The 19,860-nt window shown below is 38.8% G+C and overlaps 1 protein-coding gene across 3 annotated transcripts in view; it reads left to right on the top strand.

Moving 5' to 3' along the window:
* Positions 1 to 19,585, top strand: part of ZCCHC7 (zinc finger CCHC-type containing 7) — a 267,332-nt gene extending 247,747 nt beyond the window's left edge. For all 3 annotated transcript variants that reach the window (XM_063082279.1, XM_063082280.1, XM_063082278.1), the window contains 3 exons: positions 11,713 to 11,808; positions 16,479 to 16,596; positions 18,330 to 19,585. In XM_063082279.1, coding sequence (XP_062938349.1) covers positions 11,713 to 11,808; positions 16,479 to 16,596; positions 18,330 to 18,769 — 654 coding nt within the window. In that variant the 3' untranslated portion in view covers positions 18,770 to 19,585. The remainder of the gene's footprint in view (positions 1 to 11,712; positions 11,809 to 16,478; positions 16,597 to 18,329) is intronic.
* The last annotated feature ends 275 nt before the right edge of the window (positions 19,586 to 19,860 follow it).

Genomic DNA, 19,860 nt, shown 5'->3' with positions numbered 1-19,860 from the left:
CATGCAGTTTACATTCAGCAGTGGAGATGCAGGGAATAAACATAATAAACAAACAATCTAGTACACTCGGAGGTGATGAGTGCTGTAAAAAATAAATAAAAAATAGAGTAGGGGAAGGGAGATTAGGAGCACTGGGGAAGGAAACAAGTAGCAGTATTAAATAAAGGTGGCCTTTACTCTGAGAGGAGGTCATGGGAATGAACCCGTGGAGAGTTGTGTAGTAGTGTGACTTCCCTTGTGTTCTGTACTTCTTTTTTTTTTTTTTTTTTTTGTCTTTGTCGTGACCGGCACTCAGCCAGTGAGTGCACCGGCCAGTCCTATATAGGATCCGAACCTGCGGCGGGAGCGTCGCTGCGCTCCCAGCGCCGCACTCTCCCGAGTGCGCCACAGGCTCGGCCCGTGTTCTGTACTTCTAAGGAGAAGCCAGAAGTGTTGTGGGGATACAGATGGCCCTTCCTGTGGGGAAGTCTCTGCTTGTATCAATACCAATCAAGTCAAGTTCCAATAACTAGATATCCCTGTTAATTTGGTTCTCATCAGCCTGCCTTATCATTAATTCCTGGTTCATCTTGTCTGTTTGCATAGGATTCAAGCCAATGAAGTCTCTTATTTTAGTAGAATAAACATACCATATTTCCCTTCTCATTAATGAATTTAGAAATCTTGCCTCAAAGATAAATTGTCTTATATATTTGCATAAACAAATATAAATAAATTTATGGGCACAGATAAATAACTTTTTAAGAGCATTTATTATTTTGGGGGTGGATTATTTTTTTATCATCACAGCCCCTGCTAATAGTCACCAACTAGTTATTGAGCACCTTCCATTAGCTTCAAACCTTTCACTGGCTTCCCATTTCCCTTAAAATAAATCCACTGTTCTCCTGATCACCTCAAATGATCTGGTCCTTCCCCACCCTCTAGAATCTCTTCTTCTTTCACTCTTCTTTCACCTACTATACTTCCAAGTTTACAGATATTTTTTCACATCCTCAAATGTAGTAAGCTTGTTTCCTACCTTAGAGCTTTGCACTACCTGTTCCCTATGCCTTATGCCTAAAATGGTATTTCCCCAGTCATCATATACCTGGTTTTATCTTATAAGAAATGACCATCCTGATGAGGGTTTCCCCCAACAACTAATCTAAGTCACCACCAGTGACTCTTATTCACATAACTCTATTTTAATTGTCTACATACTATTTATCATTATCTTATATTTGTGTGCAGAAGCGTGCATGTGTGTGTGTGTTTGTGTGGTGGTGGTGGTGATGGTAGTTTTGTTTTTCTGTCTTCTACCACTAGAGATGTGAGCAGTGATTTTTATCTTGCTCACTTCTCATTTACCTGATCTTAGAACAATGTCTGACATGTATTAGGTGCTCAATAATTTTTTTTAATAAATTAATGAAAGAATGCATGCATACACTCTCATGCCATGTGCCCAAGACTCTGGTAAACATCACTGATGGAGGCATCCTTGGACTTGTATTCTGCTCTCCTTGTCACCTTTCTTTCTTCCATACATAACCTAGTTTCTTGCAAAAGTCATCTATGTTCTATTCTTCAGCATCTTTCTACTTACAATAAACCCATTACAGTCTAGCTTGTGCTTCTGCCCCTCAAGTGAAACTGCTCACAACAGTTTACAATTACCAGCAACTTCCTGATTGCTAAGTTCAGTCTTTATCTTATGTAACACAATAGCAGCTTTTAACAACTTCTTCCTTAAAACATTATCTGGTCTACCTTCACACATGTTATACCGTCTCTTGGTTTTCTTTCTTTCCTTTAAACCATGTATGCTCGTGAGTGCAATTTAATAATGTCATATCAAATAATACAGCTATCTTTTTAGTTGGAAAAATCATTTCTGCTTAATTTCAGTCTTCCTGGTACTTTACTGCCTGAAGATATTTGTGAACCACTGCAATGAGTGATACATGGCTTAGTGCATATTTGTTAAAATTCTGCTTAATGACTTTTAGCTAGTCCTAATTTATGGATCACATTTTTAATTGAAGAATATAGGACATTTGTTAGTTGTGTCTTTTTATATCTCAGTTGATAATAACAGAGATTGTAAATTCCATTTTGCATAGCATTCATGACCATTTTCAGTAGAAAGGATCATTAGGGTTATTGTTTTCCTCCAATTTTCCATTTTAGGAAATAGGAACTGAACATAAAGTTGTTTTAAGACAATTTTCATGACCTATTCATTATTTTCCTATGCTGAGAAAATAAAACCCCCACAAACCACATGTTTGCAAACATTAAACAGCAAAATTAGTTGGCAGTCTAGCAGTCTTTGTTGTGGGGTCTATATTATTCTGTTTCTGTCTCATAACAGAATACCTGAAACTGGATAATTTATAAAGAAATGAAATTTATCTCTTATAGTCTCAGAGGCTGGGGGATGTCCAAAGTCCAGGGAATACATCTGGGGAGGACCATCTTCTGGGTTGGAACTCTGCAGAGTCCTATGGCAAACAGGGTGTCTGTTGGTGAGAATGGCCTGAGCAAGAGAGCTAACCTTCTCACTTGCTCTCCTTATAAAGCCCTCAGAACCACACCCATCACTCTGTGAATGGATCATTCCATCCATGAGGGTACAGTCCTCACAATCTAATCACCTCTTAAAGGCTCCACCTTTCAAATACCATAATTGGATTTCCTACCTTCTTAACACTATTACAATGAGGATCAAGTTTCCAATATATGAACTTTTAGGAGACACATTAACCCACAGCAGGATCCCAATAAAGAACATAAGAAGTAAACTTATCCAAGTTTAAGCCCATTCTTACCTCGTTCTTTCCAATCTCCAAAAAGAAAAGGTAGAGCAGGGATTTTTTTCTCCTGTTTAAGGCTACTGCCTTCTTTAGGGGTCTTGCTCTATCCATCATCTCCTTTCTCTCCTGTTCCCAACTTCATCATCTCTCTACTAGCTTTCTCACATGCTTAGGTCTCTCTCACCCTAAAAACAAAGTCCACCAAATCCCCCTCCTAGTTTCTCCCCCAACTTTTTCTTCCCCTTCCTTCTTTTTTTTTTTTTTTTAAATTTTATTTTGTCGATATACATTGTGGCTGATTATTGCTCCCCATCACCAAAACCTCCCTCCCTTCTCCCTCCCCCCCTCCCCCCCAACAATGTCCTTTCTGTTTGCTTGTTGTATCAACTTCAACTAATTGTGGTTGTTATATCTTCTCCCCCCCCCCCCCGGTTTTTTTTTTTTGTGTGTGTGTGTGTGTGTGTGTGTGTGTGTGTGTGAATTTATATATTAATTTTTAGCTCCCACCAATAAGTGAGAACATGTGGTATTTCTCTTTCTGTGCCTGACTTGTTTCACTTAATATAATTCTCTCAAGGTCCATCCATGTTGTTGCAAATGGCAGTATTTCATTCGTTTTTATAGCTGAGTAGTATTCCATTGTGTAGATGTACCACATTTTCTGTATCCACTCATCTGATGATGGGCATTTGGGCTGGTTCCAACTCTTGGCTATTGTAAAGTGTGCTGCGATAAACATTGGGAAACAGGTATACCTTCGACTTGATGATTTCCATTCCTCTGGGTATATTCCCAACAGTGGGATAGCTGGGTCGTATGGTAGATCTATCTACAATTGTTTGAGGAACCTCCATACCATTTTCCATAGAGGCTGCACCATTTTGCAGTCCCACCAACAATGTATGAGAGTTCCTTTTTCTCCGCAGCCTTGCCAGCATTTATCATTCAGAGTCTTTTGGATTTTAGCCATCCTAACTGGAGTTAGATGGTATCTCAATGAGGTTTTGATTTGCATTTCCCGGATGCAGAGTGATGTTGAGCATTTTTTCATATGTCTGTTAGCCATTTGGATATCTTCCTTAGAGAAATGCCTATTTAGCTCTTTTGCCCATTTTTTAATTGGGTTGCTTGTTTTCTTCTTGTACAGTTGTTTGAGTTCCTTATATATTCTGGATATTAATCCTTTTTCAGATATATATTTTCTCCCATTCTGTTGGTTGTCTTTTCACTCTGTTAATTGTTTCTTTTGCTGTGCAGAAGCTTTTTAGTTTGATATAATCCCATTTGTTTATTTTTCCTTTGGTTGCCCGTGCTTTTGGGGTCGTATTCATGAAGTCTGTGCCCAGTCCTATTTCCTGAAGTGTTTCTCCTATGTTTTCTTTAAGAAGTTTTATTGTTTCAGGATGTATATTTAAATCCTTAATCCATTTTGAGTTGATTTTAGTATACGGCGAGAGGTATGGATCTAGTTTCATTCTCCTGCATATGGATATCCAGTTATCCCAGCACCATTTGCTGAAGAGGCAGTCCCTTCCCCAGTGAATAGGCTTGGTGCCTTTGTCAAAGATCAGCTGACAGTAAGTATGTGGGTTGATTTCTGGATTCTCTATTCTATTCCATTGGTCAGTGTGTCTGTTTTTATGCCAGGACCATACTGTTTTGGTTATTATAGCTTTGTAGTATAGCTTAAAGTCAGGTAGTGTTATGCCTCCAGCTTTATTTTTTGTGCTCAGCATTGCTTTGGCTATGCGTGGTCTTTTATTGTTCCATATAAATGTCTGGATAGTTTTTTCCATTTCTGAGAAAAATGTCTTTGGAATTTTGATGGGGATTGCATTGAATTTGTATATCACTTTGGGTAGTATGGACATTTTCACTATGTTGATTCTTCCAATCCAAGAGCATGGGATATCTTTCCATCTTCTTGTATCCTCTCTAATTTCTCTCAGCAGTGGTTTGTAGTTCTCATTATAGAGATTTTTCACCTCCTTGGTTAACTCAATTCCTAAGTATTTTATTTTTTTGGTGGCTATTGTAAATGGGCAGGCTTTCTTGATTTCTCTTTCTGCATGTTCACTATTGGAAAAAAGAAATGCTACTGATTTTTGTGTGTTGATTTTGTATCCTGCTACTGTGCTGAAATCATTTATCAATTCCAACAGTTTTTTTGTAGAGGTTTTAGGCTGTTCGATATATAGGATCATGTCATCTGCAAACAGGGACAGTTTAACTTCATCTTTTCCAATCTGGATGCCCTTTATTTCCTTCTCTTCTCTGATTGCTCTGGCTAGTACTTCCAACACTATGTTGAATAGGAGTGGTGAGAGTGGGCATCCTTGTCTAGTTCCTGTTCTTAAAGGAAAAGCTTTCAGCTTTTCCCCATTCAGGATGATATTGGCTGTGGGTTTGGCATATATGGCTTTAATTATGTTGAGATACTTTCCCTCTATACCTAACTTATAGAGGGTCTTTGTCATGAATGAGTGCTGAACTTTATCAAATGCTTTTTCAGCATCTATAGAGATGATCATATGGTCCTTGTGTTTGAGTTTATTAATATGGTGTATCACATTTATTGATTTGCATATGTTGAACCAACCTTGCATCCCTGGGATGAATCCCACTTGATCGTGATGAATAATTTTACGTATGTGTTGCTGTATTCTGTTTGCTAGTATTTTAGTGAGGATTTTTGCATCTATATTCATCAAGGATATTGGCCCGTAGTTTTCTTTTTTGGTTCTATCTTTACCTGGTTTTGGTATCAGGATGATGTTTGCTTCATAGAATGAGTTTGGGAGATTTGCGTCCGTTTCAATCTTTTGGAATAGTTTGTAAAGAATCGGTGTCAATTCCTCTTTGAATGTTTGGTAAAATTCTGCTGTGAATCCATCTGGTCCTGGGCTTTTCTTTGTTGGGAGCCTTCTAATAACAGCTTCAATCTCCTTTATTGTTATTGGTCTGTTCAAATTTTCTGCGTCTTCACGGTTCAGTTTTGGGAGCTTGTGTGTGTCCAGAAATTTATCCATTTCCTCCAGATTTTCAAATTTGTTGGCGTATAGTTGTTTATAGTAGTCTTGAATGATTCCTTGTATTTCAGATGAATCAGTTGTAATATCGCCTTTTTCATTTCTAATTTTTGTTATTTGAGTCTTCTCTCTTCTTTTTTTTTGTTAGCCATGCTAATGGTTTGTCAATTTTATTTATCTTTTCAAAAAACCAACTTTTTGATTCATTGATCTTTTGAATTGTTTTTTGGGTTTCAATTTCATTCAGTTCTGCTCTGATCTTAAGGATATCTTTCCGTCTGCTAACTTTAGGTTTGGATTGTTCTTGTTTTTCTAGTTCTTTAAGGTGAAGTGTTAGGTTGTTCACTTGCCATCTTTCTATTCTTCTGAAGTGAGCGTTTAATGCAATAAATTTTCCCCTCAATACTGCTTTTGCAGTATCCCACAGGTTTTGGTATGATGTATCATTGTTTTCATTAGTTTCAATAAATTTTTTGATTTCCTGCTTGATTTCTTCTTGGATCCATATGTCATTAAGTAGAATGCTGTTTAATTTCCATGTGTTTGTATAGTTTCCAGAGTTTCGTTTGTTATTAATTTCTAGTTTTAATCCATTGTGCTCTGAGAAGATACATGGGATAATTCCAATTTTTTTGAATTTATTGAGACTTCATTTGTGACCTAATATGTGATCTATCCTGGAGAATGATCCATGTGCTGATGAGAAAAATGAATATTCTGAGGTTGTTGGGTGGAATGTTCTGTAGATATCTGCCAATTCCAATTGGTCTAGAGTCTTGTTTAGATCTTGTGTTTCTCTACTGATTCTTTGCCTAGATGATCTGTCTAATATTGACAGTGGGGTGTTCAGGTCCCCTGCTATTATGGTATTAGTGTCTATTTCCTTCTTTAGGTCTAATAGAGTTTGTTTTATAAATCTGGCTGCTCCAACATTGGGTGCGTACATATTAATGATTGTTATGTCTTCTTGATGGATCAGTCCTTTTATCATTAAGTAGTGTCCCTCATTGTCTCTTTTTATGGTTTTTAGTTTAAAGTCTATTTTGTCAGATATAAGAATAGCTACTCCAGCTCGTTTTTCTTTTCTGTTTGCATGGTAAATCTTTTTCCATCCTTTCACTCTTAGTCTGTGTGAATCTTTATGGGTGAGGTGGGTCTCTTGTAGGCAGCATATAGTTGGGTCCTGCTTTTTGATCCAGTCAGCCAGTCTGTGTCTTTTGATTGGGGAATTTAAGCCTTTTACATTAAGAGTTGTTATTGAAAGGTGTTGATTTATTCCTAGCATTTTTTTGGTTGTTTGGTTGTCTTAGGTGTCTTTTGTTCCTTGCTTTCTGATTTACTGTTTGTTTTCTGTGTTTGTTGGTTCCTTAGGTTGTAGATAGTGCTTTTGTTAGCTTGTTTTCTCTTCATGAATGCCATTTTTATTATATTAGCGGGTTTAGATTTTTCTTGGGTTTTTATGGCAGTGCTAGTTATTTTTCAGGAACCAAACCCAGTACTCCCTTGAGGATTTCTTGTAAGGGTGGTCGTGTGGTAGTGAACTCCCGCAGTTTTTGTTTGTCTGAGAAATATACTATTTGCCCCTCATTTCGGAAGGATAGCCTTGCAGGGTAGAGTATTCTTGGCTGGCAATCTTTGTCTTTTAGTATTTTGAAAATATCATCCCATTCCTTTCTAGCTTTTAGGGTTTGTGATGAAAAGTCTGATGTTAACCTGATTGGGGCTCCCTTATAGGTGATTTGACGCTTCTCTCTTGCAGCTTTTAAGATTCTCTCTTTGTCTCTGAGTTTTGCCAATTTGACTATGACATGTCTTGGAGAAGGTCTTTTTGGGTTGAATACATTTGGAGATCGTTGAGCTTCCTGGATCTGAAGATCTGTGATTTTTCCTATACCTGGGAAGTTTTCTGCCACTATTTTGTTGAATATGTTTTCAATGGAATCTCTATTTTCCTCCCCTTCTGGAATACCCATGACTCGGATATTTGATCGCTTATGGTTGTCTGATATCTCTCTCAGATTTTCTTCAATGTCCTTGATTCTTTTTTCTTTCTTTTTGTCTGCTTGTGTTATTTCAAACAGCCCATCTTCAAGTTCAGAGGTTCTCTCTTCAACTTCGGCAAGCCTGCTGGTTAAACTCTCTGTTGTGTTTTTTATTTCGTTGAATAACTTCTTCAGTTCAGCAAGTTCTGCTACATTTTTTTTCAGGACATTGATTTCCTTGTACATTTCCTCTTTCAGATCCTGTATACTTTTCCTCATTTCATCATGATGTCTAGCTGAGTTTTCTTGTATCTCATTCCGTTTCCTTAGAATTATCACTCGAAATTCCTTATCAGTTATTTCAAGGGCTTCTTGTTCTATAGGATCTAGAGTTTGAGATTTATTAACTTTTGGTGGTGTACTTTCTTGATTTTTTGTATTTCTGGTATCTTTTTTTTGGTGTTTATTCATTGTGGCAGGGGGTTTCACAGTCCACCGGTTTGAGACTAATGACTAACTAGAATGTTGCTGTGGTTGCCAATTTCGTATGGCTCCCTCCGTGACTGCTCAGTTGGCCTCTAGTGCCTTGTGTGTGTGGTTGCCTCGGGTCTTGGGCTTCTCCGGGGAGCCACCTTTCTGGTCAGCTTGGACTCTGCTGGGCTGGTGGATCACGTACCACAGGGTGTGTGATCTCTGTTGAGCTTTCACTTCCTGTGCAGGACTTCTCCCTGTTCCGTGTGCTCTGGCCCAGGCTGTTAGATCGTGCAGTGGCGACCCCACCGGGTGTGTGGTTTCTGTCAAGTCTCTGCCTCCCTGGCCGCACGTCTCCCCACTCTGTGCGCACTGTGCTGGGCTGGGGCGTGTCTTCTGCACCCCTCGTCTATCAGCTGGGCCTTCAAGACCCTGCTCGGCACCGCCTCACCCAGGAAGTCTACCAGGTTTCTGCTAGGCACAGACGACCAGTCTCTCTGGGTGCCTTTGTATCACTATGTAGATCTTTCTCAGGTCTTGTTCACCTTTGTATACCCCCAGTATAAACTGAGTCTAGTGCCCACCTGCAGCCAGCTCTCCGGCAGGTTCAAGTGGACCTGGGAACTCTCCTACCACACTATTCCCAACCAGAAATTCGTTAGGCTTTTTTCCAAACTGGTGGCCACAGAGATGGTATCTGCCTCCCAGTAACAGGGAGTTTACCTGGGGCCGGAGTCCAGGGTGTGGTGGAGTGACAGTCGGCCCGCCCGTACTTCCTTGCCCTCCCGAGACTGGCCGGGGACGCCCCACGCCACCAGCCCCGCCAGAGAACCGCGGAGGGAGTGGGAGCGGAGGCCGGTCTGCAGGCTCCGGAAAGCCCCGCGCCAGGCCAAGCAAGTGGGAGGGCTCAGTGATAGCTGAGCAGGGCAGAGCTGCCCGCACCTGGGAAAATGGAGGCAGCACCGGGGCGGTGAGTGGCCTGGTGGTGCAGGCGGGAGCCGCGTGGGCATCCACCCCCCGAACAGAGCTGTGCCAGGGATCACTCACAGTGCTGTGCCAGGTCGGGTGCTCGCTCTGTCTCTGGTTTGCCGCCTTTCCCAGTTCTCGGCCGCTGCCGCCTCGGGCTGTTCAGTCGCGACGCGGCTCGGGCGCTCCCAGGAAACTTCTTTAATGCCGGCCTCAAACCTCCAATCCTGAATAGGGCCGCTGGCCGCCTTCAGCGCGGCCCCGGCCTCCGGGATCCTGTCTGCATCCACAGCAGCCCTGGCGCCGCGTTCCCTGTTTCGAGACTCGCTTTTGCAGCTAAGAAACAGTTCTTTTCCTGCTCCACACTTCAAAGCTGTTGCCTGTAAATGAGGCAGCCTTTCCTGCTGGGGGTAAAGTGGCGGTCACCCCCCACGACCGGCCAGCAGCAGCAGTCCTCCCTTAAGAGATGGCCAGAGGAAGGTCCACAAGTTTCCCGGCTGCCTGAGGCCCAGTGGCCACCTTTTCCACCTCAGCTACTCCGCGCCAGCCGCCGCAGCCGCCGCCATCTTGAAAACTCCTTCCCCTTCCTTCTTATTCATGCTTCTCGAAATGTATAATTACTTTCTCTTTTTCTTTAACGTTCATTCAATTTTTTTAGCACTTATTAATGTGCAATATAATATACCTACTGAAAAGTGCATAAAATACGTGTATGTAATTTAATAAATTACTTGTATAACACACACCCAAGTAACTTCCACCACCATGTACAAGAAATAGAAAATTATAGCTACCCCAAAACTCTCTTTGCACTGTTTTCTCCCCACTGGAAGTAACCACCATCTGCCTTTTGTGGGTAATCATTTCTTTTCTTTGCTTTTCTTTATATTTTTACCACCTTTATATGCATCACTTCGCTCTTCAACCTGCCATCTTCTACGCTTTTTATCTTCCCACTGATTCCAAAATTCTTGCAGTAAGGTTATCCATAAACACTTCTAATGGATATTTCTCAGTCCTAATCTCACTAGGCCTCTGCTATATTGGACATTGTAGAGCAGTTCATCCTTTTTGAAACTATCTTTAAGGTCTGTGATTGTATTCTCCCGTGTCTCTGTGTCCTTTAACCTCTCCTTCTCTGTTCCTTTCACAGGCTCCTCTCCCTGCCCCTTAAATGTTGCTGTCTCCAGGGTTCCATCCTGAGTCCACTGCCACTCTTATACTAGCGAAGGCCATTCTGTTCACTCTAGTCATTCAGCCTTCACTATTATGTGGATTACTTTCAGATCTATTTTTTAGCTCAGTCATGTTACCTCATTTTAATCTTACATAGACATTTGCCTGCTGGACTCTACCTAGATATTCAACATCCAAGACAGACTTCCCTATTCTGAATCAGCTGTTGGCACCACTACTCACCAGTTTATCTAAGTTAGAAACCTAGAAAGCATCCTGATTTCTCCTCATTCTCCACATCTTTTCAGTGACCAAGTGATACCAGTTTTATTTCCTAACGTATTTCCCAAATTTGTTCCCTTTTCCCTGTCCTCGTTACTCTTGTAGTTTAGGCCCTCATCACCTAACCCGGAATTTCTAACAGCCACCTCCTTGGTCTTCTTACTGCATTTAACCTTCTTCTCATATTTATCCTCCTTATAGCTACAAGCTATATTTTTCCAAAATACAATTCTAACTATTCTACTTCTATACTAAAAATCTTACACTTAAAACCAGATAAAGCTCAAGCTCCATGACTTACAAGGCCCTCCATTCTCTTGCCGTGCTTTCTCCAGCCTCGTTTTTCACTACACCTGGCTGTGTACTTCATACTTTGGCAGCATGTATGCTCTTTTTAGTTTCATGCCATTGTTCACACTGTCCTCTCTGGCTAGGATTCTCCATTTGACTTACACCTAATTCTTTGAGAGTAAATTTAAATTTTAGAGGGCTGGCCTGTTAACTCACTTGGGAAAGCATGGTGCTGGTATCACCAAGGTCATGGGTTCAGACCCCCATACAGGCCAGCCACCAAAACAAAAATAAATAAATAAATCTATCTCTATTTATTTATTTTATACCTCCTAAGTAGCTTTTTCTAACCCTTCCTTCACCGCATTCAGGGGTGGACCCCCCTCACCACTCCATTAATGCCTTGTGCATACTTCTATAACTGTGTTCACATTGTTCTACTACTAGCCCATTAATCTTCTCTGTCTGAGGTACCCAACACAGTATTGGCACAACGAGGATGGAGGAAGGAGGGGAAAACACAGATTGACATTAAAAATAAAAGAATTGTTCTCATGTTACATACATTAATACATAGAATCATGTGGATATCCACACTAAACTCTAAGAAGCAGTATTTCTAAGGAATCCCTTACCTAAAAAGAGCTCTTTTGGAAAGAATAGGGTTTTAATTTTCTTCTAACACCTAATAAATCCTCACAAATATTCATGTTGCAGACCAAACCTGGACCACCCAAAAAGCCGAAGACCCCATCTGGACAATCAGCCTTAGTATATTGCTACAACTGCGCACAGAAAGGCCATTATGGACATGTAAGTTTGAGTGGCATTTGGGCATAAATCATTCTGTTGTCAAGAACTGGTGGCTGAAAGATGAACTCAAAAAGAACATAGCACTGAATGCTTTTTTATAAACATTCCAACGTGAGACACAATATATTTTCAAATGATTTACTTCTGCCATCCCTTCCAAAGTAACAATCTATCAGAGCATATTCCTCTAATTATTTTAAACGTACATGAACAGGTTAGGCTAAAACAAATACGAAATCAATCAGACAAATAATAGTGGTCAACAGTACAATAGCAGTTCTTATAAGTTCATAAAATTATGACGTGACTGTGTCAAAGTAATAGTAATTCTTATAATTCTTATAGTTACTATTACTTTGACACAGTCACGTCATAATTTTAGATTTTGTACTTAGTTTTCCAGTTTTTCCTTGTACTGTGTTCAGTTGAATCTTCATCACTTGCCTGTAAAACCCAACACTCACTAGTGGAAAAACAGAGGTGCTGTCTCATTGAGTGGCCCGCCCACCCCACAAAATGCCCAAATTCCCTATTCAGTCAACATATTTCCTAGCTCCAACTGAAAGGGCCAAACTTTGTGTGTTCTAAATGCTGAGGTGTCAAAGCAAAAGAAATTTCTTGCTGTGAGGTGGGCGTGAGTCCTCTAGCCATTTGCCATATCAAGTATGAACCAGCAGCAGCTCATCCCAGAGAAAGGATACAGTAAGAACAGGCTCAGAGCCCATACATTCTGGGTATCTTGAAACAAAGAAGGAAAGACACTGGCATAGGAAGTAGAAAATCCTTATGGAGAGTTGCATGTCCAGTCTCAATATAGGCTTCTAACAGCCTGGAAACCAAGTTAAACAAATATCAAATCAGATCTGATGTCAGGAAGCAAAAAGCATACAGAGGCTTGGGAGTCCTCAAAATGGGTAGGAGTCTGAGCAATAAGATGGGATAGGATTGCAGGTCACCTCTTGAATTCCAACTATGGCACTTTACTGGTGCTGAACTTGTGGCCAGAGCCCTACATTGTGGGAGGAGACAAAAAGACTGGGAGAAGAAAAAGTGTTGGACAGAGTCCATCAACAGATTAAGTTTATCTTCCATACTGAGTCAGCAGGAAACGGGGGTGGGGGGAAGGGTGAAATATAGACTATAAACACTAGGCTGAGGGTCTGATCCTCCTCCATTCTAATTTTTACTCTGCTACTGACTTTAACCACATGACTTGAAGAACACACTTTTTCACCCTGGTCCTCAGTTTCTTTATCTCCAAAGCAAAAAAGTTATACAGGATATCTCTCAGTGCCAATGTTTGGATGCTTCCCAATATGATCAAATCCATAGAATGGTGATACAGATGGAGAGATCCTACAGTGTACTTCATTTCTGTAGAACTCACATTGAAAACCTAACTAGAGAAGACTCCTTTTACAAAATTCTAATTTCTAGAACTTTTACTGCTCTGTGCATTCCTCCTTGTTATCAACATTCAGATGTTGCCAACACCTTTTAGGGAGCATAGTCATGTAAGAGGTCCACTGCCACACAAATCACATAGATGTACAATTTTGCTTGCTTACCTCTTTAAAGCAGAGGGGTATAATTTTACCATTTATGTTTGTTCAATTAAAGAAAAACAATTATAGTTGGATGTTTATTGCTTAGTAGTCATTCCTGTTAATATAGATAGGAAATATTTTTAAAGCATTTGGAATCTAGCCTTGAAATCTAGATTTAGATAATTTTGAATTTACAATAAAGCAAATTTGGCAGCCTCATTACTGGCATAGATGAAGAACTCTAGAATATCCACACTAATGAGGAAGGTCAGTGGTGTGGCTAATCCAGAATAGTAGATAAATTATATAGCCAACTGTCAGTTGTCTGTGCTAATGGAGGGGACCAGCAATGTGGATAATCAAAATACAATTTACATTTAGTTTTGGAAAACATTTGTAGTACAGTATAGCTCTGTGTAGTCACATCAGTCTAGACCATACAGGATCCAAATACAAGAACATGCAGGTGGCTAAAGACGTCTGAGCACCCTTCCCCTTCATTTTCAGAAATTCAGCCCTACAGGTGTTATTATTGAATAGCTTCTTTGTGTGAAGGGTATTCTAAGGTGCATGTGACATGGCCCTTCCCTGATTCTACCCACTCTCTAGTTGGAGAGGCAAGGACAACAGTAGTCACTGAACAAAGAGACTACTGCAGGAGGGTGTGACAGGGTGAACCAGGTTTGGGAGAGTAAAAAGGTTCTGTTGAAGCTGTTATTGGCTGAGTGTATCAAGATCTCTAGTACCTTTTTGTAATCATAATTTGCTCTTACTATTTTATGGTTAGAATTCTTACTAGAGATAAAATTGCTTTACGCACCACCATTACAGTACTAAAGCATTTTGAATATGACTACATTACTTATACCATTGAGTTTTGTGCTTTCATGTATTTTATGTTATTAATTAGAAGACTTTCATTTCAGTTATGATTAGAATCTTAGATCCAAGTCTTTTATCAGTATCCTTTCTCCTGGGAATGGGAACTTGGAGCCACCATGGAGAGTGGTTTACAAAAGCATTTCTTTAGGTTGCCTTATATGTTTGCTTTATAATTTCCAGGACCCAAAAAAGCCCAAAAGATTCAGAAAAGAGTAAATCTAAAGATAGCAAAATGAAATAATAAAGATAAGAATGAAAGTTATTGAAATAGAAAACTAAATAGCATCAACAAAACCAAACAGTTGTTCTTTGAAAACCTTTTCTTTTCAAAAAGAAAGAGAGATTTCTGGAAAAATTAGTCAAAGAAAAAGAAAAAGTACAAATAAACAATGAGTGAAAAGTGTAAGTAATGTAAAATACTAGGTGTTTTTTCGTTTTGGTTTTGGTTTTTTTGTGGGGTTTTTTGGCTGGCCAGTACAAGGATCAAACCCTGGGCCTTGGTTTTATCAGCACCAACAGAGCTAACTGGCCAGTCAAAATACTGTATTTTTATTGTTGTTGTTATTATAAAGTTCAAAGTTAAATCTGAAAGTGCAAATAACTCTTTAGAAAAATATAAATTAATCAAACTGACTCAAGAAGTACAAACCTACATGAACCAATACCATTAAAGAAGTTGAATAAGTAAGCAAAATTCTCTCCATTGAAACCTTGAAGACTCAGATGGTTTTATAAGCCAGTTTTACCAAACCTTTATTCAGAAACTGATAATCCAAAGTAATACTATCCCATTATTTTGTGAACTTATTACAACCCAAAGCCATTTCAAAATATTTACAGAATGATACCATTTTTACAGCCTGAAAACTTGACACTTACACTATTGTTTATTGGAATATTCATTAGCAGTAGGTAAAAAAAAAAAAACATATGAGAATGGCAGACACCAACTTTACGACAGTGGTAACTTCTAGAAAGGGAAGGAGTTAAATGAGAAAGTTACACAGAGGGTTTCAGTTATATCGGTAATATTTTAATTCTTGGGGAACAGAAGTCGATTAAGGTAAAATGTTATGATTTGATATGAGTAGTAAATACAGATTTCTATTACTTTATTGTCTATACTTAAGTGTATATTTAGAATGATTCTAATTTTTTTTTTTAACTCTGCAAATGAAGTACATAAGTGTAGGGCTACCAGCTTGGTCAGATATCTTAGAAGTACAAGTCTAGTGTATAATGCCGAAGTTATGATCAGCTAAATTCTATGTGTATATTTCACCTACTTTCTAAAAGGTATTCTAATTTCTCTTCAATACTTACGAAATATTGAACATTTGTAAATAAATTTTAGGCAAGATGGCAAAAGTCAAAAATGAGAAAGTTCCAAAGGGAAACCTCTTTCAAAGATGTTTCAGGCATGCTGAGTGGATATGTGTCACAGATCATGGTAAACAAAAGCCATGTATGCAGAGTGGTTCAGGCCAAAGGATGTGGTTTTGGGAAATATCAGCCATGGGAAGGCCAGAGTCTTGAGAGGAGGGAGCTGCCCTAGGGAAATGAGTGAGAGTAGTCATCTCAACTTGAGTGGCGAAGGGGACAAGCAGAACAGAGATTTCATTTCGAGTATCTCGCAGTTAGCTAGGAACATTTTCAAACAAGACATAATCCACCACCACCCCACACCCCACCATAAGAATCGCTGCCCTTATAAGCAGTGAGTGTTGAGTTACAATAGCTTACAGAGCACTTGTGTCTAGAGCAAAGAGCAAAGGGCTTAGGATTTACACCCACACTTGAGGGATGGGAAGAAGAGATGGGAGAAGCACTTGATGGAAAGCTGGTGAAAGAGACAGACAAGCAAAGGACTAATACTATAACATAAGGCTGAATAAAATAAACCCTCTAACAGAGGTACAAGTGCAGTTGGGGCCTACTCCTCAATGCTGTTAACTCAGATTAGGGGAGGGGTTTGGCAGGGAAGATTGAAAAAGGATAAGGTTTTTATAGGTGAGGAAATAAGGGAAGAAAGCCCAAACCTGGAAGAATAGCATATATGCACAAGGGAGTATAGGGCCGGGTGACCCTCCCAGCACCCCAGCAAGGACTGTGTCCTGCAGCCACTGTGTGAGGTACCAGTGATGTGGGACTCACCTCTAATTAACATGGCTCAGAATCTTGCAAAAAGATTTTCTGAACAGTGTGACCTCATGACGTCATAATGTCAAATACAATTTTTAGGAATGTACAGAAGAACGAATGTTTCACGAGCCATTTCCAACATCTCCATTCATCTACTACTATGATGACAAATACGAAATTCAGGAGAGAGAACAGAGAATAAAACGAAAAGTAAAAGGTATGTTATCAGACTTCTCCTTAGATCACTTTTGCAGGAGTTCCTCCTCTTTTTTTTTTTCACTATCTTAGAAACTGGAACTTTCTTGATCTGTAGAAACCAAGCACCCCCTTCAAAAATCTTGTGTTGTAATCTATTCACAATAAACATTTTTCTCACATGGTAATCATTTTAGAAAATGTCCAGAAAATACTGCCATCCATCCATGTATGCAGAGTTTTTAAAGATTCCTTTGAGATTTTTCTGTTTGGCAAGTAATTGTTTTTTCCTTTTGTATATCTCTAGTATTTTTCATGGAAATAGGTGATTTCTGGAGCTTCTCCTAAGAAGTCATTTCTAGTAGGCCACCCCTGCAAGCAGAGTTCCAGATCCACAGACACGTCTTTGGTTTCTGTATTTATTGCTAATAACATAAAGTTCTTGCTCATCAAATTAATATCTTATCATTTAAGTCCATTTTCTCTACCTTTGTTCTTTCTTGCTATGTACTTTGAAATGGTTTTGCTAGTTACCTTTCTTGCTTTCAGGGCAAAACAGTTCTGTGTTTTTCAAGTTGTTCTATATATTGTTTTCTGACTCTTTTAGCTTTTTAGTTATTCTTTCCCAGACTCCCTGAATTCAGATACTTTTCAAAATGATAGTAATTCTGAGGAAAGTAGAGGCATTACTTCTCACAGCTGCATATTTTACATATTATATTTAATATAAAATTTATCTCAACTATAGAGAAATTATAGTACATGAAGATAATGGTTAAGCAACTAAATTAAAAAGAGATTTTAAAAAAATGCATGAAAATGTCATCTCTGGATTATGGGTGCTTTCTGTTTTATTTTCTTTATATTTTTCTACTTTTTCCACATTTTCTGAGTATTTGTAACTTTAATAATCAGAGAAAAACAATTTAGTTTCCTTCTTATCTAGTTGTATTAACAACTTTGTAGCACAAATCTATTCTGAGGCTCACTGGGATCTATTGGAATTTTTATTTTATGCTAAAAGTTTTTATTGGCCACTTCTCTAATCTTTCAAGGTTCTGTTGACATGTTAGTTTTCATCCTTCACTATAACCTCACCTCCCACCTACCCCTATCAGAATCACTACCATCAGGCACTCATAGTGTATCAAATCCTGACAAAATATAACCTCAGATCTGGCACTAAAACCTCTGTAATATACACGTGTGCATGTGCACGTGCACACATACGCTCACACTCCCCAGGCCAGTGATCTCTACCCTGGAGGAATAATCTCCTGGGCAGTTTGGCATCCACCTATAAGTACTGTGGCCAGACTTTATCTTCAAAGGGTGATTGAAATGTCATGAGACTGTCAAAAGGCTGTTTTATACATCTTGCTTTGCCTTCAAGCACTGTCTCTTTATCACTAGAGGAACTTGAATTGGTCAGACAGGACTTTTCTTCACAAAACTAAAATGATTACTGTTCTTACTGGTCCTTGTCTCCATTATTTAATCTAGTTAAACTGTTGAATAGAATAAATATTCTTGGATTCCTGAATGTTTTCCATTTTTAGCAATCAGGAATATAGAACCACAACCATTTAATTTTTAGTGAGTGATTTTTTACTTAGTAAGGGCTCTTTAGAATGTCATGTTGTTAACACGTTTAAATGTCTGCCTTCCCTGTCTGCTAGTTATTTACAGACTTATGAAAACTCTGCATGGACTGTCTCACTTCTGAATATACAAAAATACTTTTATATTTTCCAGAACTCCAAAAAAATGGGAATTTTCCAAGGCAATTCAAGAGATCTCAAATGGAAGCAGAAGGTAAGAGGCCCCACCATGATGTAAAGAAGAGCCATGCCTCGTGGAAAAGCAACAGGTGGCCTCAAGAAAATAGAGAATCCCAGAAAGACATGGTGAACAGGAATAGAGAACGTGAGAAGCAGAGGAAGGCCAACAGGCATCGTGAAGTGGATGAGGACTTTCCCAGGGGCTCAAAATCTCACTCTTCTTCCAGCAGTTTTAAAACCCTGAAGCCTCACAAGTCTTTTCACCATTCCTCACACTACCACAAGCCAAGAGAAGACAAGCTTCCCAAAGAGAGCAAGCGGGGCAAGCAGAAGAAAAAGGAGAAATACTTGGAAGATGATAGCAATGACAACTTATTTCTTATTAAGCAGAGGAAAAAGAAGTCTAAGCTGTAAGACAGCTTCTGATTTGGCTTTCCATTGTTCATTTGGTCTTCATGTCTATAACATTCTGGCAATATTTTATTATCTATGATTAAATAATGTGAGGTTTTTGTTTTGGTTTGTTTCAGCCATACCTAGAGTTACTGAACAAAGACCATGGAGATGTCAGTTCTCTATGTCCAACAGGTTATTAGGTAAGAAAGCAGAAAGATAGATTTGGACTTCTCCCATTTTAATGTCATTTTTACTCAGAATCCTAGGGATAGAAAGGATTAGTTTTTTCAGGAAAACTTTTAAAAAATCTTTGGGAAAAAAAATACAAGTTCATCAAATGTAATTCACCTGCAATGCGAGTGTGAAAATTAAATCCTTACAGAAAGAGAAATTAACACTAAAAAGAAATATTCATCAATTTTTTTTTAGCATTGCTCTTTTTTGAAAATTGGAAAGGAAAATATTTATAAATCTTAACCCAGCTTTTCTTGCTTCTGAAGTTGTTGTTAGAGTCTTCCTTTGGACAGAACGTCACAGGCTGACTGTAAAACTGAAGGTATCATCATTGAAGCCCTGAAGAGCCAGGGAATTGGTAAAATATAGATAAGGAGTCCACTCAGGATAAATGTCACAAGACAGATTTCCTGAAACAAGTGAAAAAGAGTCATCAAGAATTTTAACATAATCACAGTGAAATAGTTTTTACCATTTTTATAGCCACTTTCAAGAAGAATGTCACTCAGATATATAAAGATGATTGATACCCAACTTAAAAAATTGTTTTGTTTCTGTGGATTTTTTAACCACCAAAAGCTACACAAAATTTTTTGTACTTGTGATCTTTTTGTACTTATCAAAGCCTAATGTTAGAATAAGAAAAATAAAATGTCTGAAATAGAGTAAACAAATGTGTCTGTTATGTACAAAGACAATGACAGTTTGGGTGACAAAGGGCATAATTGGGTTGGACAAGTGTCTGAAGTTATAAAATCACCATAAATTGGAGTCAAAAGTGCCCTTGTTGTCCAAGCACAAGGCCGGAATAAAATGGTATGGAATCAGTTAAATAGGACAGTTTTATAATGTTGATTCTTACATTTGAATTTCAC

Source organism: Cynocephalus volans, chromosome 17 (assembly GCF_027409185.1).
Source record: "Cynocephalus volans isolate mCynVol1 chromosome 17, mCynVol1.pri, whole genome shotgun sequence".
Taxonomy (NCBI): Eukaryota; Metazoa; Chordata; class Mammalia; order Dermoptera; family Cynocephalidae; genus Cynocephalus; species Cynocephalus volans.
The sequence above is the reverse complement of the archived record's forward strand: the minus strand, read 5'-3'. Positions and strand labels throughout refer to the sequence as shown.